The 26,101-nt window shown below is 44.4% G+C and overlaps 1 protein-coding gene across 3 annotated transcripts in view; it reads right to left on the bottom strand.

Annotated features, from left to right (window-relative positions):
• Positions 1-46: 46 nt before the first annotated feature.
• Positions 47-26,101, bottom strand: part of arfgef3 (ARFGEF family member 3) — a 56,244-nt gene continuing 30,189 nt past the window's right edge. For 2 of the 3 annotated variants that reach the window (XM_084949260.1, XM_084949261.1), the window contains 22 exons: positions 25,937-26,047; positions 24,173-24,323; positions 23,720-24,034; positions 22,160-22,293; positions 20,523-20,668; positions 18,460-18,639; positions 18,213-18,354; positions 17,996-18,118; positions 17,159-17,262; positions 16,924-17,068; positions 16,682-16,810; positions 16,423-16,599; positions 15,929-16,043; positions 14,611-14,713; positions 11,383-11,514; positions 10,981-11,111; positions 10,027-10,245; positions 9,692-9,863; positions 8,488-8,589; positions 7,606-7,988; positions 7,032-7,518; positions 47-6,722 (listed from right to left, as the gene is read on the bottom strand). In XM_084949260.1, the coding sequence (XP_084805386.1) occupies positions 6,531-6,722; positions 7,032-7,518; positions 7,606-7,988; positions 8,488-8,589; positions 9,692-9,863; positions 10,027-10,245; positions 10,981-11,111; positions 11,383-11,514; positions 14,611-14,713; positions 15,929-16,043; positions 16,423-16,599; positions 16,682-16,810; positions 16,924-17,068; positions 17,159-17,262; positions 17,996-18,118; positions 18,213-18,354; positions 18,460-18,639; positions 20,523-20,668; positions 22,160-22,293; positions 23,720-24,034; positions 24,173-24,323; positions 25,937-26,047 (3,893 nt within the window). In that variant the 3' untranslated portion in view covers positions 47-6,530. Of the gene's footprint in view, positions 6,723-7,031; positions 7,519-7,605; positions 7,989-8,487; positions 8,590-9,691; positions 9,864-10,026; positions 10,246-10,744; positions 10,754-10,980; positions 11,112-11,382; positions 11,515-14,610; positions 14,714-15,928; positions 16,044-16,422; positions 16,600-16,681; positions 16,811-16,923; positions 17,069-17,158; positions 17,263-17,995; positions 18,119-18,212; positions 18,355-18,459; positions 18,640-20,522; positions 20,669-22,159; positions 22,294-23,719; positions 24,035-24,172; positions 24,324-25,936; positions 26,048-26,101 lie in introns of all 3 variants that reach the window. The other variant, XM_084949259.1, reaches the window with a different exon arrangement.

The following is a 26,101-nucleotide window of genomic DNA, read 5'->3' as shown; positions in this document are numbered from 1 at the left end:
TGGAGTGCATTTGATCATCATCAGATAAAAAACACAATGCCAAACATTTGGGGCAAACTGCTTTTAATTTGCAACACGGAGCAGACAAGCCTGCAGAGAAAGCACTTTACAACTTACAGCACTTACACAGCTGCGCTCGGGACAGAAGAGAGAAGCCAGAGCAGGTTAGAAACACCAGGAGAAAATCTTACAGCTGCTGTTCTTTAATATCAAAAGCAGAAAAAAATGCACTTTTAGAAATCACAGTCACGACATTAGCAGAGCCGTGCGCTCACAGGTCGGGCAGCAGAGCATCTGAGGTCAGTGAAGGAAGCAAACGGACAAAACAACCTGAGTGAATGAGCAGAGAGCCTGAAGTCATCATAAAGACTCTGCACCTTCACCTGCAGGGACACCCAAGGTTGTGTTTTATATTTGTACCATCAGTCAAACAAAGCCATTTACCATTTTCTCTGGTGGTGATTGTTTACTTTGTAAGCATTTATAGACTTAAAGACAATCACGTGTTTTACAAGTAGCCATAACTGATCTTCAATGAGAGAAAGAAAACATATGTAGACCACCTGGTCTCTGGAACACATGATATGAAATCAAACACCAACCATTTGGTTAATGTCAGAGTCAAATGATAAGATCAACACAAGGTTACACAGTAGATCCGCTTTTTCTGACAGCTTCAAGTTTGTTGATGCCAACATCTGGTTCAGTTTAACTTCTTTTCCATCAGTGTAGAAGAAACTGCAAACATTTTCACAGGAAATATCACAGCGGCAAGACTGCATGCTTCAACGGCCAATGACCGGTTAAATGAAGCACCAGAAACCATATTAGTGGCTTCGTCTTTGTGAGCAGTAATTATGTTTTTCTTCCTTCTGATCATCTCCTGATTACTCCTCAAACAGCATAAATAGCACACCGTGTCAGATTTGTCAGTTGAATGTGTTATCTGCACCCACATCTGCTGCATATCTGCAAGCTGCTTTGGAACCCACTCTACCCCAGCTCCTCCTGATTGATCAAGTCTGATGTTACAGACACTCTGGCTTTCTCTATATGCACACGGAGGAGTGAGGAGGTCCCAGGACAGAGCAATGAAACCAAATAAAAACAAACGCAGATGAAAATAACAAATCTCATTTCTGCTCTAATGGCCGGGACTTAAAGACAAATTTATGCTGTCTTCTTTACTTTACCATCATCTTGGCCCCAAAAACCTGATAAAGCCTGACTTTGCATTTAAAAAAAAAAAAAATGCAACACATAACACATAACCCAAATCTTTTCCCATGATTGTCCATCAAAAATCAAATTCAAACATTTACCGACACAATATTTCTGCAAAGTACACGTCTAAGAACTTTGAGAATTTTCCCTTTATTTGATTATTCTTTTATATTTTTCTGTTTCTGTATGTTCTCATGACTTCCTCTGTCATATGACCTTTCACTGTGGAAACTGTGTCAGATGTCTGGGTCGCGTAGAAACTTTCTCCATCCGTGTCAGACAAAATGACAGAATAGTCAAAGCTGCTTTTACTCCTACGCTCTCAGACAGTCAATCACCCAGATGCCCTAAAAGCTCAAGCCTTAGATATGTGTACATTTCTCAGACCAACAAGGGAGTTGGTCTTTAAACTGTCAGCCAAATCACTCAGACGTATACTGAGTTCTCCAAACAATGTTTTCTCTTTTTTCATGGCTCAATCTGATCTCTGGAAAGTGAATGCAGTAAGTCACTGCCTCTTCCATCAGTGATCCCTCAATAAAGTCACCAATGTGTTGATTTTACTGTAAATCAATAGTAGAAATGATATGACAAATTCCCAGGAATTGGAGAGAAGAAGGAGCTGTCAGTATCTTGAATTAGAAAGCAATAAGAGCTTAGAATCAAACAAAGACTCGTGGAACACGTAGACGGATTTGCAGCCTCTTGTCAGCAGCGAGTTTACCCAAGAGCATCAAATCTGCTTAGAGTGCAGATAAAGTTTGTTGTGGTGATGAGCTGCACTGAGCAGCAGCCACAGCGACTGTGGTTCAAGCCCTCTTAATCTCAGCTCAACATTTCAAATGTACGTTGGCTGTAAAAGTAAAAAACGCAGACAAAAGATTAATCTCTGGACTCGGCGTTACAAATAATGTCGTGGGCAAACTGAAAGCAGAGAACCAATCAGAGCAAACACCTAGAGGAGCACGGGCGCCATCAGCACAAACTGCTGGTGCGGAGTCGTTGCATGACGCTGACACATCAGCTGATGGAAACACTGTCACAGCTTTAACACCCACTAAATCCTTTCCCTTCACTATTGCTGATCACACTGATGGCCCACAACATCTGTCCAGTTGCTGCTCGCCCTCGAACAACAGGGACAAATGGGGACGGGTCAGGGACACCGGGAGGGGCTGAGGGACAGCAAAGTCAGCTGAGACACAACAGAGTGGCGAGACGTGCTAATGCTGCAACGTAGCAGCCCCACAAGAAGAAGGCCGGAATTAGAGCGCGACCTTCCAACCGATGCTGTCGATATTCTGCATTATGATGCAGGGCTCGGGTTAAAGACAAAGAATAAAACTGAATTTTGTTTAATGTTTTCTTGTTTCTCATGGATGAGCTGAGGTCCATAAACACACAATCACATCAACAATACGTGTAAAAAAAAATTGACTTAGCCACCTCATTTAAAACGTGCAAACTCACATTCTGAAGCCTCAAATCAAGCATGGCAGCAGTCTCTGTGCAGGTGGAGCCAGAAGTGCAGAAGTGCATACACTAGTGTGCTTGATTAACAAGGTGCACCTGTAGTGGACTCTGCACCTCACAGGCAAGGAGGATGGGAGATTTTTAACTGGAGGAGACTCTTGGCAGGACTTTTAAGATTAAAAGCTGTACAGCTAAATCCTATTTTTTTTTTGTCAGATAACTTCACTGGAAATTCTTTGAAAGACACCAACAGCACAGGCGAGAGGTCTGGCTCAGTGACTCCCAATTACTGGAAGTGAAACCAGCATCAAAGCGGTCGAGTCCTTAATTATCCCCAAATAACGTTTAAGTCTTCACCCCATGCAGAGCAGCTCTCGGGGGGGGGGGGGACCAAACAAGAGACCAAGACAGTCTTTTGTGGCAGGCTTTAAACATCTGCTGTTAAGTGGGCCATTTAATCACAGTCTGCAAGGACTCAGAAGAAGAACTGCAGCATTGGCTTCATTTTTCATCTGCGGAGGTTTTGTGTGTGTGTGACAGGGTGGCAAAAAGCAACCATGAAGCACCCAGGGGGTTGTCTTGATGCACGCTCAATCATCCAGGTGAGTAAATCCCAAAAAGCTGATTCTGTTCATCTGGACGTTTTTAGTGGGAGAGACATTTCGTCATCATCCAGGTGACTTCTTCAGTCTCAGCTGACTGCAGGTTTCCTTAATCTTATATTTGCATAATGACTGAAACTAGCACCACTATATCCAAAAGAACATAATCACCTGTTTGGGGCTCCCAGACGGTTGTTTGTATATGTATAACTTGAGTCTAAGGTAAAAAGGATTCCAATAGGAAGAGTCTGTCTGGTTGTAGCATTAGTTGTCCACAATAATGCAGCACCACGTGCTGGGGTGGATTATAGTCTTTGAGCTTCACCTACGTTAAAGAGATGAGTTCACTGTAGCAGAGGCCGACTGACAGGCACAAACATCTCCTTCACAGGGGATGACGGGTTATAGTTCCTGTAGCTGGGGGTAAGAATAGAAAGTTGAGAGTATACGTGCCCGTGTGGTTGTGGCTCCTACAGTATCACTAGCCTAACAGGCTGTCCCATAAGAGGGACAAAACGTACACAACCACACCCAGCAGCTGTTCCCTTTTCTCTCCCTGGAGTTAAGAAATTCACGTCTCAATAAAATGTAAAATGAGTTCTTCAACAAGAATTCTTTGGCATCACTTTGGTTTTAGAGTTGGCCGGTTCCTCGACGCCTCGTCTGTGGCAACAATAGCTAATGAAGCCACATGACATAAATATTAAACACATGTTAAAGCAAAGCAACAGAAACAGCAGTCGTTTAAGATCTCAGTGACTGGTTCCAGCCTGTATTAAATAAAGACAGTGAGCTTTAAAACTCTGTTGTTGATTTAAGATTTTCAGGCTTCTAAAGCAGGAAAAGCTGATGACTTTAAAGCATCAAATTAGGACCCAGCTTGGCACTGACTGCTTGCTTTTTTGGAGCATCCAGTCGAAGCATTGCTGCCAGGGAGGATGTGACAGCTGGCACAAAGGAGAGAATGAGGCGACCGACAAAGTGAGGAAGCAAGTGAAGAGAGAGCAAATAAGACTGAAAGAGTCTCCGCTGTAGACAAAGTGGGTGAAAAAAGGAGAGTAAATCTTCTTAGGAGCATCAGATGCTGCCGCCCTCCCCGCCCCACCCGCCTGTCCTCGATACGGGCCAAGCCGCTGAAGTTAGCGTCAGTTCAGCACTCTCTTCATTCATTCATTCATAATCTGTCCTGAAATGCACATGAATGGAGGTCAGCAGAGTTACAGCTCATCGAGGCAAACTGGACTAGTGAAAGTGAGATAATGCACGTTCATTCAGTTTGCTGACTCCGTGCTCGGAGTACGTTTCTTTCTCCGTGATCTAAACGCACCTGATGGCAAAACTTTAATCCATCTGTTGGTTTCCAGGTGAGACGTGTGGCATTATTCTTTGAAGTGACTGATGATAAGTGGGTAATAATGATAAGACTGTTATTTAAATATCATAGACGGTAAGGAGCTGAAAGGACAGGTGTTGATTATTATTGAACTTTTCTTGTATCGTTTTAGATGCAGGACAAAAACATTCATTTTAACCTGAAAGTTATTGGCGCACATATATAACCACACTGAGACACGTTACATGGTGACAAACAGAATATGAAGACTGAAAGTCATGTGAAGGCACCGCCATACAAAAGACATCGTGAATCCTCCGTTTGGCGATTGGAATTCTTTGGTCACTTAAAAATGAATTACTGATGATGTTAAACACGATGCTCTCATTAAGCAGCTTTGTCACCAACCCCCTGCTCTCTATTAGCAACACTGTTGGAAAAGCTTAAGGATACAGGTTTCCCCTGTGGGGTGGGGTGGGGGGGTGAAACACTGACAGTGGGGTCAGACTCAGGGTTTCCCCTTCAGTCACAGCCAATAGGCTCCAAGCACATATAATGCAAAAAAATATTATCAACACAGTAAATATTTCAAATAAATATTTGCATAAATAGATGATATGAAAAAGGACGTGCGGCTGGCATGAAACATCAAAACACACACCGAACGCCATCTTTGATTAAAATAATTAATACTCATGTCAGAAGGTTTAAACAGACCTCTGAGCCACATGTGATCAGGATCAATGAGCACTCGCTCTGAACTCTGAGAAGGAAAACAGGATAAAAATAAAGTTCTAAGCTGAACCTTTGTGATCTCCAGGATTTCACTGGCTTGTTTATGGTCCCGTCTTCAGCACTGTGGAGATTTTCAGAAACCTGCTGAGCTCATGGCAGAGATGAGACATGGGCTTTATTCAGACAGCAGGCAAATCAGATTTGTTTCTCAAATAGGACCTTTAGGACTGCGCTGTTATTTGCAAGTGATCAGATGGGATTTGTGTGCCCAGACATCACCAGACCATCTGTAAGAGTCGCTGCAGCAACAGCGCAGGCGTCACTGAATACATCGCTACCATTTGTCTTCTAGCTCCAACTCCCTACACGCCCCCTCCCAAAGAGCCAGCAGGCAGTTCTCTCATCATCTAATCTCATCTGGATACAATGTGGGTTTGTGGAAAAGGGAGTGAAAAATGAGCTGGAAGTAAATTTGCAGCAGGTTGTAAAAAGGATTAAAGCATCCAAACGGGCACCGGGGAGAGCTGGTTGGACCACCTCTGGCGCTACGGAGCAATGCAACGTGTATGTGGGGACAGAGTATGACAGAGGTTATAGAGACGAGCGTATGAAGAGATGCAACAATGCAAAGAATGTAAACATGGCTGCTTCTTCATGGGGTGTCAAAAACCTCTGGAAGTCACTGACACGAATGAAGCACGAGGGTGAGGAAATATTATCAAAAGCCTCTGTGATTGTTGTGTTGAGACTTTATGACAATGCTGGACCAAAATTAGGATTCGGCCAATCAGTCTTCAAAAACTGAGAACTCATAGATGACATTTAAGAGCTCCGTGTTTGTTTCTTTGCACTGTTCAGGGTTTAGGAAACAGTTCAACCGAGTACCAAGAGCACAGACGGCACATTTACTGAGAAACATTTCAAATAATATAGAGAAGCCTGTTACATTTTTATTCCTCATACCGTATCCTTCATCAGGAAACAAATCCTTCATACTGATGTCACTTAATGACTGCCTGACAACAAAATGTTGGCGAGGACCATCGATCATTCATCAGCTCCTAAAATCTACTGCAGCATTTCTGATTTCATCTGTTTATGTCCCTCACTGACCGACACTTTGCAGCCTCCGGCCGCTGCTTTCGCATTTCATCGCTGCGACATCACACAATGATGTCATAGAGTCTGCCGACCCGGCCCAGCCATTCGCGCAGGGCCTGGCGAACGCGGGCGTCGGTCACGTGGCAGGAGAGCTGGCTGAGGCAGGGGTAGAGCGCCGGCTGGAGCGCCAGGAATGAGGAGTCAGACAGTAGGAGGACCTGGTTCAGGAGGGTCAGGACCATGTTGGTCCACGCCTGCAGAGGGAGGAACACAGACATCAGTTCACAAGCAGATGCAGACCTCACTTTTACCCAACTTTCTTTATACGAGAGGATTTAAACAGGGGACCTTCAAACTTGTGGGGACAAGGATTTTGGTCCACATGAGAGCTGTTGGTCCCCACAAAGATATGAATACACGCTCGCACACACACACACACACACACACACTCCTCGTGCATATGGTACGACAGCTTTTCTCTGTGCCCCTGGTACACTGCGCAGGAGCACTTTGCCACACACACACACACACACACACACACACACACACACACACACACTCGCCTGTATCTGAGCCTCAGAGTCTCTCAGCGAGATGCTGTGGGAGCTGATGGTGGACCCCGACCGCGGCCTTTTCTCCTGCCTCAGTACCTCCGGCCCCGCACTAACCGAGTGCCTCAGAGAGGGCCCCTGCTGGTCCACCAGCTGCTGAGGCCTCTGCGGGGCCCTCTGCGGCTCTACTGGGCCCCTCCTCTCCCCGATGCCGCCTCCTCCTGCCGCCGCCGCCCGGCCCTGCTCTTTCATGAACAGGTTGACGTGGCTTTGCTGCGGCTGCTGCTGCTGATGTTTCCTGCGTTTATACTCCATCATCAGCTTGCTGATCGTTCTGTCCGTGGCAATGGTGTATAGCTTGTTTCCAGCACTTTCCCACCATTCCTTTCTCCTTCCCGGGCCAGCGCTGCCAGGAATCCCTCCAACCGAGCTGCTTGTTATGTTGGAGTCCCTCCGTTCGCATCCAGTCCGGAACTGACTGGACAGACTGCCTGTGCAGCTGTGGGGAGAGGAGAGCGGCAGCTTTTACATGACGGGTGACTAAACAGCCTTCACAAAGCACACATTAATATGCGTGATCTCCAACCTGAATCCTGGACTTGGCGTCGGTGTGTCCCCCGGTGACGCTGAGCTCACGTCTGTCGTCTGACACCTGTACCCGCCTTCCTCTGAGGGCGTCTCCCTCGCTGAAAGCCCGCCTGCTGAGGTCGGGGTCGAAGTCTCGGACTGGAAGAGAGGCAGGAAGAACACATGGTCTCCTCCTGCACTTCCCCTCAGCAGAGCAGTCTCCTCCAGCATGCTCTCCAGGTCGCGGTGCATCTGAATGTAGCTGTTGCACAGATCCACGCACAGCTTGTAGAGCCGCTTGACCAGCCAGGCCCAGTCGGCGCTGCCCAGCGGCTGCACGCTGAGTGAAGGGACTGGAGCTCGCCACGGGTGACGCTTATCCCGGCCGCGAGGGGGGCTGACCTGCCAGATAAGATACAAATATTACGAGGAGGGTCAAAAGTTTAGAAAAGCCTCTGAGGATTGAAGAGAAAAAAATAAATAATGGATGAAAAGAGCAGCAGCACGACTAATCCAAGGCCGCTGCTTTAATTCTAGATTGAGGTCACCTGTCAGCCCCTCCGAGTGGCCTCTCATCACATTTGAGTGTTTCACGATTCTTTACAGTAACGCTGCCAATCAGAAGCTGTGTGTATATATGTGTGTGTGTGTGTACCTGTTTACACATCTTTGTGGGGACCAACAGTCACCTGTGAGGACAAAAGTGTCCCCACGAGTTTGAAGGCATTTTTGAGACTCAAGATGTGATTTTAGCGTCAGGGTTACAGTTGGGTTATCGTTAGGTTTAGGGTCAGGGTTAGGCATTCATTTTTGATGGTTGGGAAAAGCATTATGTCAATTAGATGTCCCCACAAGATATGAATACCCGACATGTGTGTGTGCATGTGTGTGCATGTGTTACCTGTGCGGTTTCTTCAAATATGTCTTCATCCTCCGAGGAGGCGGAACCAGGATGAGAGGAGTCTGAGCTCCCCTCCTCTTCCTCGTACAGGATCCTCTTTACCTGAACATGGCGACAGGTTCAGTTGTCAAACAGATAACTAGTGACGAGCTCGTCTGTTAGCGGTGACGACGGTTATCACCAGTGATTCTGTGTCTGCTGAGAGGTTAATATGACTGCTGTGTCTGGTTGGTAAAATATGCATTAGAATAAAAATTAATAAATGAAATGAAAATGTTAAATCATTATTTTTGTGAACATCGTTCCTCCAGACATATCAAATACCTGCTCCGCACTTCTTTCATTCGACCTACCAAATACACAAAAGTGCATTTTAAATCTGGAGCTGTACATTTAAATAATCCCAGCAAAAGAAAATCATAGAAATCAAGAAACATCGTATATGTGAAGATGTTTTCCTGCACAGTGAAAAATCGTTTCATGAACATTCGTCCAAGACATTTGAAAAAAAGTTCCAAAATAAAAGCTCACTGCCTGCTCAGCTCCGTTCCTCCCATGCAGCGCGCCATGACACCGATTTTAAATTCAGCTCTACATCAGTGGTTTAAATGTTATTTACAGTTCATGGTTACAAAATGTGTTTATGAAATGACTGTCAGCGAATCAAAAACAACTTGTGCATTTGGCTCCTTTAGAAGTGATATGATCAACAGGGCGGCCTGGCTGGTGTTGGTCGTTTTGCTGGGCGTGCGTCTAAACCTTCTGGTCCAACTTTTCACCAGTTACCTTCTAACTGTGTGCGTTTGGTGCTAAGCAGCAGCACGAGGTGGGATAATGAAAAACAGTTTCCTGCAGTGAGAGTGAACTAGAACAGTGAACTGAGCTGTGAAACGATAAGCTCAAATAAGTGATAAGGCTTTGTAGAGCTGAGTGGAAGTGACTACTCGGGTGATAACTCTCTGTGGCTTTTACGATAACAAAAATTTGTCCCAAATCATCTGAACGCATTAGCGATGCTCTAGAAGTGACAGCAGGTCCCTGTGAAACTATAAAAGAGCTGCAGTGTGGTTGCTAATTGTTGGCTACTTCTAAGCTACAAAAGCCTGGAACAATGTTTGTGCCCCTCAGTATGTGGATCTGGATGCGCTGTATTAGCAGTGTGACAAAAACATACAAGAACATTATTAACTTGACTGGTTTCCACCTGCTGTGCAGTCATGCTGTCTGCCTGGCTCAGTATGGCACACAGCAGGGCCTGGAAGTACAGGCTGAAGCTCATGGCTGACTGACGGTAAAGATTGGCTGCTCCACAAACACCCGACACCTTCATCAGCAGGTACTTCAGACCCGGCCGAGTGTCAAAGTCCCGCGCCGTCCTGCACACAACAGATTTTTCAGCTGCATTTGAAGCTGATTGACATTATTATAAAAAGCATGAATATAAAATAACTTGTTTTGTTTCTATGTTTGGAAACTAGCAGGATTCAGTATCAACACTACACTGCCATCTGCATATGTGACATGTTTTGCTGCAGTAACCTGTACGAGTCCAGCAGCAGATCCAGAATTATGGCTAAATTCGTCATAGAGATGTAGCGCAGGAAGCCTGCTGTGGGTTTACTGGGGTCAGAGGTCACAGGTGTGACCCTTTCGTGACCTTCAGGCTGCTTTACAAACTCTTCCAGCAGGATGTCAGAGAGGTTTTGGAGCAGAACCTGGTGGGACAGCAGGCTCACCACGATGGTCCTGAATGGGATCCTGCACATCAGTCGAATCACATACATTCAGTTACTTATTTAAAAAAGAATCCTTCATAATAAAGAAATATTTCACTGAACACATTGATGCATTTCCAGTCATGGTTCATTTATCTGTTGTAGCATCACTGTAATGTTAAACAAATGAATAAAGAGGATAAAGGATAAAGATGCAGGTGCAACATGTAAATGACAGAGCTGCACAATATGGCTGTGGTGTAACGTGAAGAAGTGCAAATGTACAAGGAGAGCTTCTTTTTCTTCTTAAACTTGTATCATTGATGCAGCTGCAAGCGAGAAGCTGACTGAGTGCAGATGGTTGAGTGCTGCATTAATTACAACTTTATTTTTGGTTTACATCTAATCAGCCACTGCATATTTGTCTGTGCATTGTGCAGCTCATTTAAGATTAACATTGGCGATCATGCTGTCCATGCCTCGTGTGGGCATTTGTCACACTTTTAAATGGTTGTTGATGAACACACAGAGAACAGCCTTACCCAATTTTCCTTTAACACAGCAGCAGAAAGACAAGCACAAAGAGTTAGTGGACTTCAGAGAGCACATTTCCCCCACAGTCACTGACAGACACACATAAGAGGACAGACCACAGAAGGAGGCACATTTAAACCTAAATCTAACTGAAAACACGCGGCACCTTCAGAGCCTCATTAAGAAATGTAAACCAATCAGACGAGTAATAAACCACCCATGTGATCAGAGCTTTGATGTGCACCTCTTCTGAGCGTGTCCATTGGACTGCTGGTCAGACGGCAGCTCGATGATGAGGACGCAGGACTGAGCGTGCTCAAAGCCTTCCTTGTTGTTGGGTGTCTTAGGGGAGCACTGAGTGTCCAACATAAAGACCTGGGATAGAAACGGGACATGCGGACAAGCTCAGGTCAGACAGTTAAAACCACAGGACAGGCTTAAAGAAAGATTACTCATACACGTGTGTTTATATTCATTTACCACGATGGATCTCTGTAAGTATTAAGTGATAAAATACAAGTTTATGTACAACTTCAACTTCAGGATCTGACATTTTAAACCCCAGGATGATGGGAGATTTTTTTTCCTGTCTAGACTCTTGATTGGAGGTTGAAGCTACAGCGAAGCCACGTGAAGTGACACTGACCTGCTGGGCCATAGCTTTGATCCTCCAGTATTCGGCCTCGGCTGACGGTGAATGAGAAGGAGCCGCCACCTTCACCTCGCAGGCGTCTCCAGAAAAGCTGTCCGAGCCGCTGTGAAAACACGCCAGAAGGTTCTGCAGAGAGAAAACAGGGAAGACTGGTGTGCGTTAAATGGGAAACACAGATTTTTGCGATCTAAAAGTTGTCTCGCTGAAGGAACCTCTGGCTCCTTGGAAGAGAAATCTGCTGAATCAGGTTTGAAACCAGAAGAAGATCCGTCAGAAAATTCATTCTTCCACTGGAATACTGTGGAAGAGACTACAGCACATTATTCCTGAAACTCTGGCTGAATGAGGATGAACCTTTCAGTCTGTGTGTTTAATCAAGGAGCACAGCTTCTATTGTTTATAGGAAATATCATAATATCACACACCAGTCAGGTTTTGTGTTATATGGTATAATTTCAGGTGACAGTCGGTCTCTGAATGACATGTATGGCCAGCGTTTATTACATTAATGAGCTGTGACCTGAATGCTTTTTAACAAAAGCAGCTTTTCTATAAAGCCAGTCAAAGGCCATGTGTTCGTATGTCTGAGAGCATAAGCTACACATTAAGGACTGATGTCTACATAGCATAAGCTGCATGTTAACAACTGTCCTACAGACATAATACGATTCTATGCATTTTTCAGGATTTCATTTACAGTCACATATGATTTAAATGTCTGAAATATCTCTGCTCTTCCTTCAATATTTCTGTAAGATGGGACAGAAATGAAAGAAGTTTTAACTGAGGTTAGAAACAACGTTGAGAAGCAAAGTGTGTATTTTACAAAGACGTGGAGCCCTCTGGTTGTTTCAGAGTTAATGATTAGTATGAATCTGAGCCAACGAGATCAGCTGCACTTGTTTTCAGTGTGCTGTTATATGTGTGATATCATGTAAAAATTGTCATTTTTTTACACTGGATTTCAAGTCAAACAGATAAATATGATTGAACTGACAGGTTCACATTTTATTCAAGGGCTTAAACAAACGTATTGCATCAGGAATTATAGACAGCGAAGTATTTCAGGAGGTCACAGCTCCATATGTGACATTAGCAACATGCTTTAAGATGCCTCTGCTTCAGCAAATATTGTTATATAAAGGGCTATTAGACCTAAATACACAAAGCACATTGCTCAGCATGATAATGTTAAAACCCCTCACAAAGAGTCAATCAGATCTGTTTCTATCCATCCTCTCATTTTCGACTGTTGAGACCTCGCTCTCCCGCCCCAGTTGGACCATTTTTATTTTACTATCTTGTATTTTCTAGAAAACTACTTCCTCTTACAGCTGCTCCCTTTAAGCGCCACCACAGCAGATCTCTGCCTCCATCTCCCCCTCCAGCATCCTCCTCTGTCACACCAACCCTCTGCATGTCCTCCGTCACTGCATCCCTGAATCTTCCCTCATGACTTTTTCTTTTCCTCCTGTTTGGCACATTCAACAACCTTTGTCCAGTATATCCACTCCACACCATCTCAGCCTGACTAACACACACACACACACACACGTCGGGTATTCATATCTTTTGGGGACATCTAAATGACATAATGCTTTCCTTAGCCCCTTACCCTAACCTAACCACGACCTAACTGTAACCCTGTCACTAAAAACACATTTTGAGTCTCATAAATGCCTTTAAAACTTTTGGGGACCAGGATTTTGGTCCCCATAAGTATAGTAAACTTCCATTTTTAGTCTCCACAAAGATATGAATACAGGCTCACACGCACACACAGACAGATGTGGCTCTAATCTTTAAAGCTGCTTAGCAGATGTCAGGCAGGCAGCTGGCTCAGAACTGCAGGAACACGACATCCAATAACAAAGTGCTCGTCCATGTCACCTCTGCCGAACACTCACGCACACTCTGGGTTAGCGGCGGTTCCCTTGGTAAGTGAAAGGGAACAGCAGGAGTCGGCTCCCCGCTGAGGCTCTAAATCTGCAGGCTCACACATGCACTCAGCAGGTACTGAGCCATCGTCAACAAATTAACACAAATTTTTCATTAAAGAAGTTTAGTTTTGCGCACTGGCTATTTTTGGAGAGATGACGTAAACTACACAGACCAAACAGGACTGCTATGACTCAAGGAGCGCCTACTGAGCAGGTGAAAGAAGCCATATCGTTCCAACAAAGGGAACTCGTATCAATAATAGAAGCTAGAACGAGCAGAGACATATTGCATTATTAGAAAGTGAAACAGAGAAGACTGTTAAAAAGGAACCATTGTTCTGTGTCATATTTCTACGTGATATTTAAACGTTTCAAATAATAAGATCACTGCAGGTACGAGTAATCACTGAAAGCAAAAACCTCAGGTTCAGACTGATCCAAACACCCAGTCACACACTCAGCTCGATGTGTAAAGAAGCACAGAAATCACTAATGTGGTGAGCTCAGGTCCAAAGCTGTGGCTCTGAGAGCAGCAGCGTCACTCACCCGCAGGAGAAAGACGACTTAAAGGTAAGAGGAAGGAAGCTAAATCAGCTGATTTCAGACAGAAGATGAACCAAGGGGCTGCACCGAGCCCCACCATGAGATCGATAAGGATTAGGTTTCGTTCGCAAAAGTCAACGCTTAAAAAAAGGATTTATATTGCACATAAAAGCCACACTGTACTTAATTCTAATTATAAGTAAAATTAGTCTTAAAAAGAAAATAAAAGAACATTTAGAAAGAAATCAGTTCTGACTATATTCATCCATGAAAGCTGGGAACGTTTGTGGTTTGAATGGTGCCTCATTGTGCGGTACTGATAAAGAAGAACAGCTAAAAGTGACGGATCCAAATAAAACACTACATTTGAGGTAATTCAGACAAAAGAGCTGCAGAATCCAAAAACCAGATAATATCTAACTGAACCTCTCAGTCAAGGATGGTTGACACCAAAAAGGAAAGGAGAGCAGTTTCCTTCCTGCTGCGAGGAGACAAAGAGTGATCGCTCACAGCTGCAGGACTGTGATGGCGAGTATATAATGCACACCGGAGGTTAAATGGGGTTATTGGACCTGATGTGGTATCCCAGCACTGTGATGGTATTAACTGCTTTCAGATTACTTCTGTCTGGACAAGCGGCTTCAAACTGGGGATGGATTATGTGGTTTACTGCAGCGGGCTGTCCAGGTCACTTGTATCCAGGTGCTGTACCACCTGACATCTGCATTTCATCACGTACCTTGACCGGCTCTAACGTGGCAGAGAACGCATCCTGCAGAGCGCAGCAGGCCAACCTCCACATTTCTTCTGTGAACACTGGACCCACTGTGACCAACACGTACCTGGAGAGAGACGCAGAACAACCGTGGACTGATCACACAGAAAATAAACTAAGCTATATCTTTTAATATCTTTTAAATCAATTTCTGAAGTACTACAAAACACACCTGACATTGTTTGATTTGACAGTTCTGTTGCTGCGAATAAACCGCTCGAGTAGCAAAACTAACAAAGTCTTAGTGTCGCCAAACTTTCTGACCAATCCTCTTGAAAGTTTGCAAACCTTATACATTAATGTTTGTTTCTGCATAATCAAGACGTAAAACGAGAGAGACTCACACAAGTCCAAATGTGTGAGTCTGTAAAAACGTCATATTTGTGATTAGTACGGAAACCTCGAGGATTTGAGTAAAGAAGATAAAAGTAGAGTAAGACGGCTCGAACACTGACAGATGAAAAACAATAATAATGAGAAGAAAAGAGCCGCTATCGATTTCCTCACACAACCTTGGAAAGCGTACAAAACTGTGTGTGAGTCTGTATCAGTGATGTAAAGCAGTTGTCTCGTGTATGGCAGGTGTTGCATGTACAAATGTGCACTGAGATTATAACTCTAACAAAACAAAACAAACAGGGTGGCACGCCCCAGGGACGGTGTAGACATCGTCACAGGAGTAGAGGCAGGATTTAAAAAACACTGGCCTGCTGCATTATTGTGCAAAATTTGCAAAGAAAAAGCATGTGCTTCAAAATAAACGATTTCCAACAGTGAAATTTAAGTTCTACGCCTCCCAGAAACGACACAGAAAGGCATAAAGTCAAACACGACTTTGAAAAACACCAGGAAACCTTTGAAAGGCCCTGAAAGAAACTACATCTCCCACAAAAATGGCGTCACTTCCGGTTTTCAATGGTAATGGCGGACATGCGATAATCCGCAGAGCCATATGTGGAAGGAAACCACGAGCTGGGACAAGCTGAATGCATGTGATGTAAGTACAACTCATCTGGTTCCAAATGCAATAAAATGATTGCGCTAGCTTATGTGGTTGCAGTTCTACCAGGATTTAAAAATAGTTCCACGAATCGTCCACCTTTCTTCTAGCTGCACCTTATTTTTAGAAACGTCATCCTTGTTTAGGACGAGCGTCCACCACTGAAGCGCTCACTCAGCCAACAACCCACCCAAAACAGAGAAAGACAACCTGAATTGAAAAGACGTTTCACACTTGATTTCACTGTGGCGACAGGTGTTTAACTGCCAGACGTGTGGTCACCTGATGCAGGAACAGCCCACTCTGGAGATGGTCTCTGCAGGTTCAGACACACAAGCCACCAGCAGCTTGAAGAGGTCCTTCAGCATCTGGTTGATCAGTGACTCGTAACCAATATCTGCAGGAAGTGACGGCAGAAACACACACACGTGCACACACACACACAAACACCACAACAGAGCCTGTGAGCACACAGGGTGGGGGTGCAGTTTAATCTGACTAAAGAGGAGGACAGTGGAACAACACGGCATCAGTTCTGCTCCATTTCACTTCAGAGAACAAGCACATTATACGCCAGAGAAACAATAACAGTCCATCAGATCTGTGACAGCGCACCTGACTGTGCTAATGCACCACGGCCACGGGTCAAATCTTTCAGTGAATATTTACATGAAAGCTTAGAAATGCAAAGTTCCCAGCATGCTTTGCTCTTAGCTTGAAGACGATTAAAGAAGACGAAGCGCACGAGGTCACAGAGGGAAACGCACACCACCAACCTGAGTGTATGAAACTGTTGACGTGCTCCACCACCAGCTCGCAGGATAGGCCGATTGCGTGTTTGAAATTCGCTGCCGCCACATCCCAATAAGAGTGGTCACCGTGGCTACGCTGCAGCCACAGTGACATCACAGGAAGCAGCAGCTGGATGACAGCGAAGATGCCAAACCCTGGACCTGGAGAGGCGAGATCAGGTTACATCCCGGCTGTTTGTAGGGTTTGTCTTCTTCTTCTTTGGATTGTGTTTAAGTTTATCACCTGGCACTGCGGTGACGTCTCTGAGCAAAGTGAAGAGCAGCTCCAGCGTTGGAGGCTGGTGCTGTCGAGGGCAGTTTGACACGGCTGCAGTGAGCTGCTCCAGTAATAAAATCCACACCTGGATCAGACCTGCAGGACATGAGACAACAAAAATGCGCTGACGAGAAAGAAGGAGAGAGAAAGGAGGAGGATTCTTAGACGACACAAAGACCGTGAAGCACAGAGAGGAGCGAAAGCGAAACCTGTGTCGTCATCGAACTCCTGGAGGACACAGTCCATGCCGTCCTCGCTGCTGATCGAGCGTTCCTGCGATCTCATCGGCAGGCTGGCGAGCCGCGCACCCAGGAACACCGGCTTAGACGGCATCTTGTAAATCTTTGCCAGCAGCTGTCAATCAAATGCAAAACATGGTTTCTTTTTTATAATAGCGAAAAATCTTAAAAATATGCTCTCACTTTATATCTGTGGAGCTTCCACCTGCGAGCATTTGCGGAGGTAGTCGAGAGCAGGCAGGCAGAGGTCTGTGGAGCTGTAACCTGACGCATGAACGCAGTCGCCAATCTCTTTGTAGTCCACCTCTCCTGCACAGAAAAGCATAAAAGTTCTCCAGAGTTTGAAAGGTCAGCTTTAAAAAACACTTGGATGACACTGTAGTTGTTTCGAGTCATTCAGAGAGAACGTGTCTTTCAAAAACACAGGATCGCTTTTTCTGCGGTGCTGTTTTCTTGTTTTTGTCACTGACTCGCTGCTCGCCTCCCACTCACTGTCATCAGCACCGTGTTTGCTCCTTTCTCCTTCTGTGAGGTTTTAAAGCTTTTGATGGTGACGATTTTTCTAAAAACCATGAAGTATCTTTCTAAAAGAAAAATTGCTTCCCAGTCATTGTTTAGGAATTATGAATAACTGGGATTTTAAAAACATAAAAGTAGCTTTTGTGTCTTGTGTGTCCTCTTGGTGCTTTTTTGTAAAACATTTTAACGATGTACAGGAACATATTTATGCATGAGTACTTCCCGTGCATTTGTGCATTTGGCCTTTTTTGATAAATAAAAGAAATAATAATAGCACATATCAAAATAAATTCTCAAATCTTAAATTTCTGCAGAAAACTGAAGCACTCAGCATCTGCAGATGCATAAATCCGCTCTCCTGATGTATTAAACTGTGACGTAAATACAAAATGTACATGCATGTTATGAGCTTCGAATAAAGAGATAAATACATAGCCTGATCCCGGGAAAAATAAAATCCCAAAAGGCTTGAAAAGTAATATCTTGAAATGAAAAATAGCACGCACACATTAGTGAGACAAACCTAATCCTTTGACAAACTTCATGAGACACATGATGTAGTCTGTGGCAGCGTTGGCAAAAACTTGGATGTTGTCGGTGTTTATGAACGCCTCAAAGACGTCGAACACCGGCGCCTGAGACTTCCCTGCAGGAAGACAATAAGACGAGAGCAGGAAACTCAGATTTACAGTAAAAATCTTTCTGCTGATAAACTTTGGAAAAGAGTTTGTTAGACATACCCATGGAGTATTCTCCCAGCAGGTAGTCTTTGGTGTCAGTCTTGCTACCGTGCACCGTCCTGAGGGCGCTGAACAGAGGCCTCCACCCTGACAGGATCTGAGGAGAGCACATCTCCACCAGCTCTCCAATCGATGTTATTACCTGCAGGGAGACAAACCCGAGAAAAACTGTTTGGCAAACTGAACGCACAGCCCGGAACAACGCTGGCTGATTTGGTTGTTTTGAGGAACTGAGATCCGACTCCACCTGGTCCTGAACGTCCTCGTCGCAGAGCTCCAGCTGCATGATGTGCTCGAAAGGCCTGAACAGTGCCTCGTTAAAGTGGAAGTGTGGAAGCTCCGCCCAGCTCGTCAGCACCTCTGTGAGAACATCGTGGATAAAAGAAACGGCCTTCTGGGATACGTGGCGCTCTTTGTGACACGCAGCCTGTGATGACGACAAAAACTTTGTGTTTAAAGAGCCTCAAATAGATCAAAGCTTTTATTCTCTCAGTGCCTGAAGTGTACTGAGCTAAAAAAAAAGGAAAACCACTGTGCGAGATAAAAGGTGGTCTACACAGATGTTACACAACTTCATTTCAGAGCCGCTACAATCCAAAGAAGATTCATTTCTGTGTGCAGTCACAGTTTTCTGGGAGCCCTTCACTCTTCCATGTGCATACATAGAAAGTATAACAGCAGCAGTAAGACACAGCATGGAACAAGCAGACATTAGTGATAACAGATTTGATACTGATCAGGTTAGAGACACCTTTAAACAGGGGTCTTGAACTCCAGGCCTCGAGGGCCAGTGTCTTGCAGGTTTTAGATGTGTCCTTGATCCAACACAGCTGATTTAAATGGCTAAATGACCTCCTCAACATGTCTTGGAATTCTCCAGAGGCCTGGTAATGAACTAATCACTTGATTCAGGTGTGTTGACCCAGGGTGAGATCTAAAACCTGCAGGACACCGGCTTTTAAGGCCTGGAGTTCGAGACCCCTGTCTTAGGAGGTATTAACTGGAGGAGCTGGGCTGGAGGTGGGTTGCAAAGTGGCTTGGAGATACACAGGCAGGCATGTAGGGAGCCTGAGGTGCAGTGAGATAGTTGACCCAAACTCAGAAGACTGAGACCTGCCTGAACTACTGCGATGCTGCTGCTGTGAAGTAAATCTCCACAAAAAGAAGAAGATTGATTAACCTAGGGCTGCTCAATTAATCGAATTTTAATCTCGATTACGATCTGGGCTTTCAACGATCATTAAAAATGACTGAGCCGATTATTAGCCCCTCCCTCGTGCTTTACTCTCGCGCTGCTCCGTGTGGCAAATCGAGCGCACCTCTCTGCATTTCGAACACGCGTCACAACAATTAAGAGCAGCGGTCCCCAACCTTTTTTGCGCCACGGACCGGTTTATGCCCGACAATATTTTCACGGACCGGCCTTTAAGGTGTCGTGGATAAATACAACAAAATAAAACTAGTACCGGTATCGAAAAAAAGAATATTTATTCATAACACACATGAAAAGACCCAGGAAAACCGAGTAAACGATAAAAACGATAACAAAATAACGCTGAAAACCGATAAAAACCCTGAAAACTATACATTTCACACCTGAGCCTCAACTCTCGCGGCCCGGTACCAAACGACTCACGGACCAGTAAAGGTCCGAGGCCCGGGGGTTGGGGACCGCTGATTAAGAGGACCCGAGGGAAGCTCGGAAAGCTAAGCAGAAGTTATTTGGAGAGGAGAGTGACTGCCGTTGGTTGAAAAGAGAGGTAAAAAAACTTCAGTGGTGTGGAAACATTATGGGTTCGCGGAGTCAGACGTGGATCAAGTAGACACAGTGTGTAAACTTTGCTACGGTGTCGTAGCTGCACCACAGTAACACTGCAAAGTTCACTAAACATAGATGTTTACATTTTTCATTTATTTCTTATATTGCAAACATTTGCACTGTTATCAGTATTTGCACTATTTTATATTATTTTTTGACAATCTTTAAAGTCATTATTCAACACATTGTTATTGTTAAATAAATATCGTCAAATAATCGAGATCTCAATTTCAGTGAAAATAATCGTGATTATCATTTTTGCCATAATCGAGCAGCCCTAGATTAACCCGTATTTCACATGTGGCAGAATGGGTAAACTGTTGGCTTTGTTTGTCTTTTAAACACGTTGACTTTGTCTGTAGTTCCAACTCATGTGAGAGCTGCAATTAGAACTTCTGCAGTTACACAACTGTGCAACTGAGAGGTTGAGAAGTTAACAGAAGGAGAGAATAGAGAAATAAAACACTGTTTACAAGGTAGTAATATCCTACCTCCACCAGATGAGGCGCCACCACGCTCCAGGCCCTCATCATGTGGAGAAGGGGTCGGTTCTTATTCCGGACGATTCGCAGCATGGCCTCACCCAGACGAAAGAGATGGAGGGCGCTGCGCCGGTCCAACGTTGACTTGGCTTCTCCTACAGACACGCAGAGGACACAAAAAAGGCCTCGGAGTTTACTCCTGTCTGTACTTCATCTTTAATTAACCACACGAGGGAAACTAATTAAGAAAGAGAACAAGGTATGCCCAGCATGGTTCACAATTATGCAGACCCTTGGGTCAGTGGCCAAGGCCTGAGATCGAGAAGGGCACAGGAAGGGACCGAGGATGTTTAAAGGATCATTTGTGAAAACTTTAAATTTGTGACAAATAAATGAGCCACAGATACAACACAAAACACAAAACTGTATTTGTTTAAAAGCTGAACATCACTCTCAGACATTCAGTAGAGAAATATGTTTGAAATAAAAATTTAATTTCCGATCTAGAAAAAAACAAATGTGATTGTCAAGAATAACACGACTCCTGTTTCTGCGCACGTCTTTTTGGCTTGTTGTGCATTTTGTGTTTCACGACCAACATTTTGAGTTTTTTTCCTGACTTTTTGACGTCTTCTGTCTCCCCGTGTGTTTCCCACTTTGTTTGCACACAGCTGACTGGGAACAACTGAATCCGCTGCCTGTATGAGTCTCTTCATTGTTCGAGCTGACCGCTGTCTGTGCTTCCTCTCACAGCTGCAGCAGCTCGTATGAACTGCAGACCACACTGCATGTTTGCTCTAGAAATGCAAATTCTATGGGGGTTTTTTTGGATAATTTTCTTTCGTGTGTCTGAAAAAAATGTGTCAATAATTAAATAAATGTAACAGAATTTGTTTTAGGTGTGTTTAATAAAGGCAGAAAATGTAGCTATTAAATAAAAATAGATGTCTGTGGTTTATTTGTGTTGAAGTGAAGCCAAAATCCTTGTGAAGAGAAGCCAGTTTTTAACTTGGCCAATTTCACCTGCTATTAAAGCAAACACAGTTTAGACTGTTTAACGTGTTTCACTGGGTCACTCATCTGCACCTCTGCATTCACGCTCCCGGTGCCTTCTGAAAGATTTCTGAATGCAAATATCTGACAAAGAATAATTGCTCTCACGCAGCCCATCCAAAGAACTCTGTGCTCCAGATTGATGATTAAAATGTAATAATAATTTTTTAAAATCTGTTACTTTAATTAGTGAGCAGGCATTTGTGTCTGTGTGATGCACCTGTACACTTTATGGATGCAGCTTGCTAACCAATCTAATGCAATTATTGGCTGATAGCTTAGCATCCCAGCCTTTTATCCAGATACTACATGACGGCAGCTCGTCACGTTTCAGAACGTAGAGCCCAAAACCAATTGGTGGCATCTCCTTGAGTATGTCCATCTTTTTTATACAGTCTATGGTCAGCCCATGCATGGAGTGAGGGGTGGGGTGGAGTGGGGGCTTTCGCGCAGAGTGCTCACATGCATTTACTGAAGCATTATGTGTGTGTGTGTGTGTGTGTGTGTGTGTGTGTGTGTGTGTGTGTGTTTTGATGTCAGAGTAAAGTCAGCCAGTCAATATAATGTGCACTGAATTAATGCAAAGTGTGTACCTGGCATTGCCAGTGAATAGTCTCCAGTCTCGGTGGGAGAGTCAAACAGCTGAGACTGAGAAGCTTTTCTGAGCTGCTGCAGGAAACCAACCAGACCAACCAGGTTTAGTTTGGTGGCCCCTTCTTCAAATAACCTGAAACACACAGAAAGCATTTCATACACTCACATGAACGTCTACAGTGCAAAGGTAATGCAACGCTGCCATGCAAGTTTACATCCTACACTGAAATACTTGCAAAGCTTCCCTGTTCACTGCCCTCTAAGCACATATAGGCCAGCCCCGTGCAACAGTATTTACTATGGTTGTCGCCACTTTGAGCTTGTAAATGTGTTCAGTCCATCTGTTCCAAAAGATCAGGGGGAATTTTTTTTTTAATATACGCTCCTAAAAGCAGCCCAGATAACTGGTTATGTAAGAGATGATCCTTGGAATGAGCACGCAAACAAGTCCACAGTTACTGCGGCCGCGTGCGAGCCGTAACAAGTGGCACGCGCACATATGCATACATGTTTGTACACGTGTGAGGACATCAGTCTCACTATAATCCTGAGTGTCGGTCCAGTAACAACAAGCACAAAACACTGTTCTCACTTTTACATTTAGGGTCCAAATACCAAATGACTCATCAAAGAAAGTGTGTCAGAGCACACACACACACAGCAGTAGCTCTGCACCACTACTGCCATCTTTTGGCTATAAAACCAACCTCGGGAACACCTGCTGAGCACCAAATGTCGGTGAAACGTGGATTTGGAAGATAAAGTCATTAAGAGCCTCGGTCGTGCTGGCTGTTAATGGAACACGGTGCTAACACAGCTGCTGCACTTCAGTTAAAAACTAAACCCACTGTGAAACTTCTTAGTCTGTTTCTATTTCCACCGTCTTGTTGCCCGTGGTGACATTATGGCCGAGCTTTTAGAGGTTAGCCTTATTAGTTATGGCTGCGCAGTTCATCATAGTTTAATTTCTAACAATAATTAAAATTAGATAATAGAGATAAAATGAATATTGCACCACATAATTCTCCTGTTTTGCCTTTCATCGCGTACATTACTTTATTTCCTCTTGTCAGGATGTGATGTCTGCAGAAAGCACGGCAGGAAAGATCTGAGAGTCTGAAAGATAACTGTGACCTCATTAGAGTTAAAGTGGACAAAAGAGAGAACTGAGTCTTTTCATCGCTGTCAGAGTGCAAGTATAAATAAAACTGAACCCCTCTTCTGATAGTCTTTAGCAAGATTAAATACCTATAAAATGAAAAAGATATAAAAAACATAAAACAACTCAGTATCCAAGTCTCTGAAGTTGCACCTCAGTGCAACGACTCTCTGAAATAATTACTACCACCAGGACAGGGGCCACTCTGATCCGACTGTCAAAGGAAATCTAATCCCTGAATTTCTCATTTACTGTTTCTTAAACTTGGAACACGTGCAGTTATTGAGTTTTAATAAAACAAAATCAAAACACAACTAACAGCACTGGTGCAACACCTGGAACATCACATGTAGAAAGTGTCCAGTCTATCCTGTTGCTGTGGTATTTGTTCAGTCTCTACCTGTCGGCCTGAGTTGACAGCGTGCACACGGCCTTGGCGGCGCTGGTGCCGGTCATCAGGCTGCCGCTCTTCAGGTCCAGGCCTCTGCCCCCTCTGCCGCTCTCCTTCAGCAGCTCCTGGATGGAAAGCGGCTGGATGACCGGCTGGCTCAGGCTCAGGTCCGAGGCCTCGGGGCTGGGTTCGCAGCTCAACTCCAGCCCGAGGTCGATGCCAGCCATCTGCTGGCTCTGCTGGGTGATTGTGGTCAGAGAGGACGGCTGGGCAGAGCCATCACTGAAGTGGGTGTGCTCCAGTGAGCTGATGTACTCGGTCACCCTGAAAGTGATTTGAAGTTCTAGAACATATTTTTGAAGTTTCATCCCTCTTATGAACCACTATAGCTCCACATACTACCATTTCCGAGCTTGATATATATGATATATGAAGTATATTTTACAGGATAAACAAACGTACCTGAACACATGAGGCCAGCAGTCATGGTTGTGGCTGCCCATCTCCAGGCCAACGTTCAGGATGGCGTCCATGCACAACACATGAGCTGTGTGGAGGCGAACTCCCTGAGGACGGCCGATCTGCTCCAGACGCTGCTCAACACGCTGTTTCACTGGACACACACACACACACACACACACACACACACACACACACACACACACACACACACAGTAAAGTGTATTTTAAATATCACAGACGCCCTGAACATTGTGCTTGAACTGATCTGAGATGCGCTTTAACAAAACTGACTCTCAGGTTGTGGAAATATATAAACATTAATTTTGCATCCCAGTAAATGCTGCCAGCAGTTTGTAACAGCTGTCACTAGATGTCACTAGTTCCCATATCTTGTTTTTATCATTGCTTTTGTCTCCAGTAGAAATGATTCCCAAAGTTTAGGCTGTGGCCGAAAAAAGGAATTGGCCCGTTATTCCAAACAGACAAACACTCCCGGAAGCACCGATCACAACCACAACAGACATAAGCTTTGTTTTTTGGCAAAGAAATGTTGAGCATTTTGCAGTAAAGTGCATGCTTCAGACTTCGTAAATCATGTCTATCTTACTCATTTAAATATTTTCTTCTTGAAAGGGAAGCTCCTACAAATGTATATGCCATAAGGCCACCTGGAAAAATACCCAAGACTGTGACGTTCAGTCACCGTGAGCTCCTTAGTAAATCCAGCTGCTGCGTACTGTTAGCAAAGCAAGGTGCAGTACGTACGATGTTTTGTAGTCCACATTTACACGCTGTAGTTTCAACACAGCACGCATGTTAAGCAGGTTAGTGTCAGGTCATTCAGATTCTCAGCACACAGTTCTTTTCTCGAGTCCTTATCAATATTCCTAACACCCTCTTTTCCTTGAACTCATGACAATTTCATCAAGGTCAAGGACACAAGGTTTAGTGAAGGAAAAGGGGGGTGCTTTTTACTCCCATCGGCACAGGTACATAAAATTAAGCACCTAGCCACGCAGTCGGTCTTTGCAAACGTTTGTGAAAGAATAGGTCGTTCTGAAGATCTGACTGAACTCCAGCCTGGTTCTGTAACTGGACGCCGCTGCTGCAGCAAGTCAGTTCTTCCCTCCGTGATATTCCACAATCAACGGTCCTGACCTGCTGCTCAGCCAGGAGGTCAGGACGCATCAAGTTACAGAGCAGAAGTGCTGAGGCACACAGCAGCTTCTAAGCTCCTCTGTGCTGGGAGCGTCACGGCATGGGTTTCCATGGCCGAGCAGCTCCTGCAGGTCAAGGTGGCCCAGAATGTTTCTGCTTATAGTGTAAAAATGTTATAATAATAACGTTTTTTTAAAAAGAGACAAAAGCAAAAACTTGCAATGACTTCCTTATCTCAACAAAGAATTCATCAGAAGATGGAAAATACTCAGTTAAAGGTACTTAAGGAAATAATAATACAAGTAATAAATAAATATTAATACAAATATTAACAGAAATGCTCAACATGAGATATTGAGATATAAGTGGGGCCTTATTAGGTGTACAAATGTGTTTACTGTAGGTTCTTTGTATGTATGATTGTGAACGGTCAATATTTCCCTTATCTGGGTTTTATAACTAGGAAAACACAATTTAGCACTAATTTGAGGTTTTACCCCTTGATTGTGTGTAACGATGATGAGCTTGATTCAAATTTAAGGTTTTTGTGTGTCTGTTACATGCAAACATCCGAACAAGCGTGTGTTTGTGTTTCTGTGAAAATACCTTGCGCGATAGCGTCTCCCGTCTCCCCCACCTCCTTCTCCTCCTTCTCTTCCTGCACACAGGAGGCTGCAGCCATCTGGGCTAAAGCTGAAGCACAGTTGGCAGCCACACCTGACAGACGCGCACACACACACACACACACACACACACAAAGTAAAGACGTGC

The sequence above is a fragment of the Perissodus microlepis genome, chromosome 13 (assembly GCF_051167445.1).
Source record: "Perissodus microlepis isolate ML-2025 ecotype Zambia chromosome 13, ASM5116744v1, whole genome shotgun sequence".
Lineage (NCBI taxonomy): Eukaryota > Metazoa > Chordata > Actinopteri > Cichliformes > Cichlidae > Perissodus > Perissodus microlepis.
Note: the sequence above shows the minus strand (reverse complement) of the source record. Positions and strands in the feature narration are given on the sequence as shown.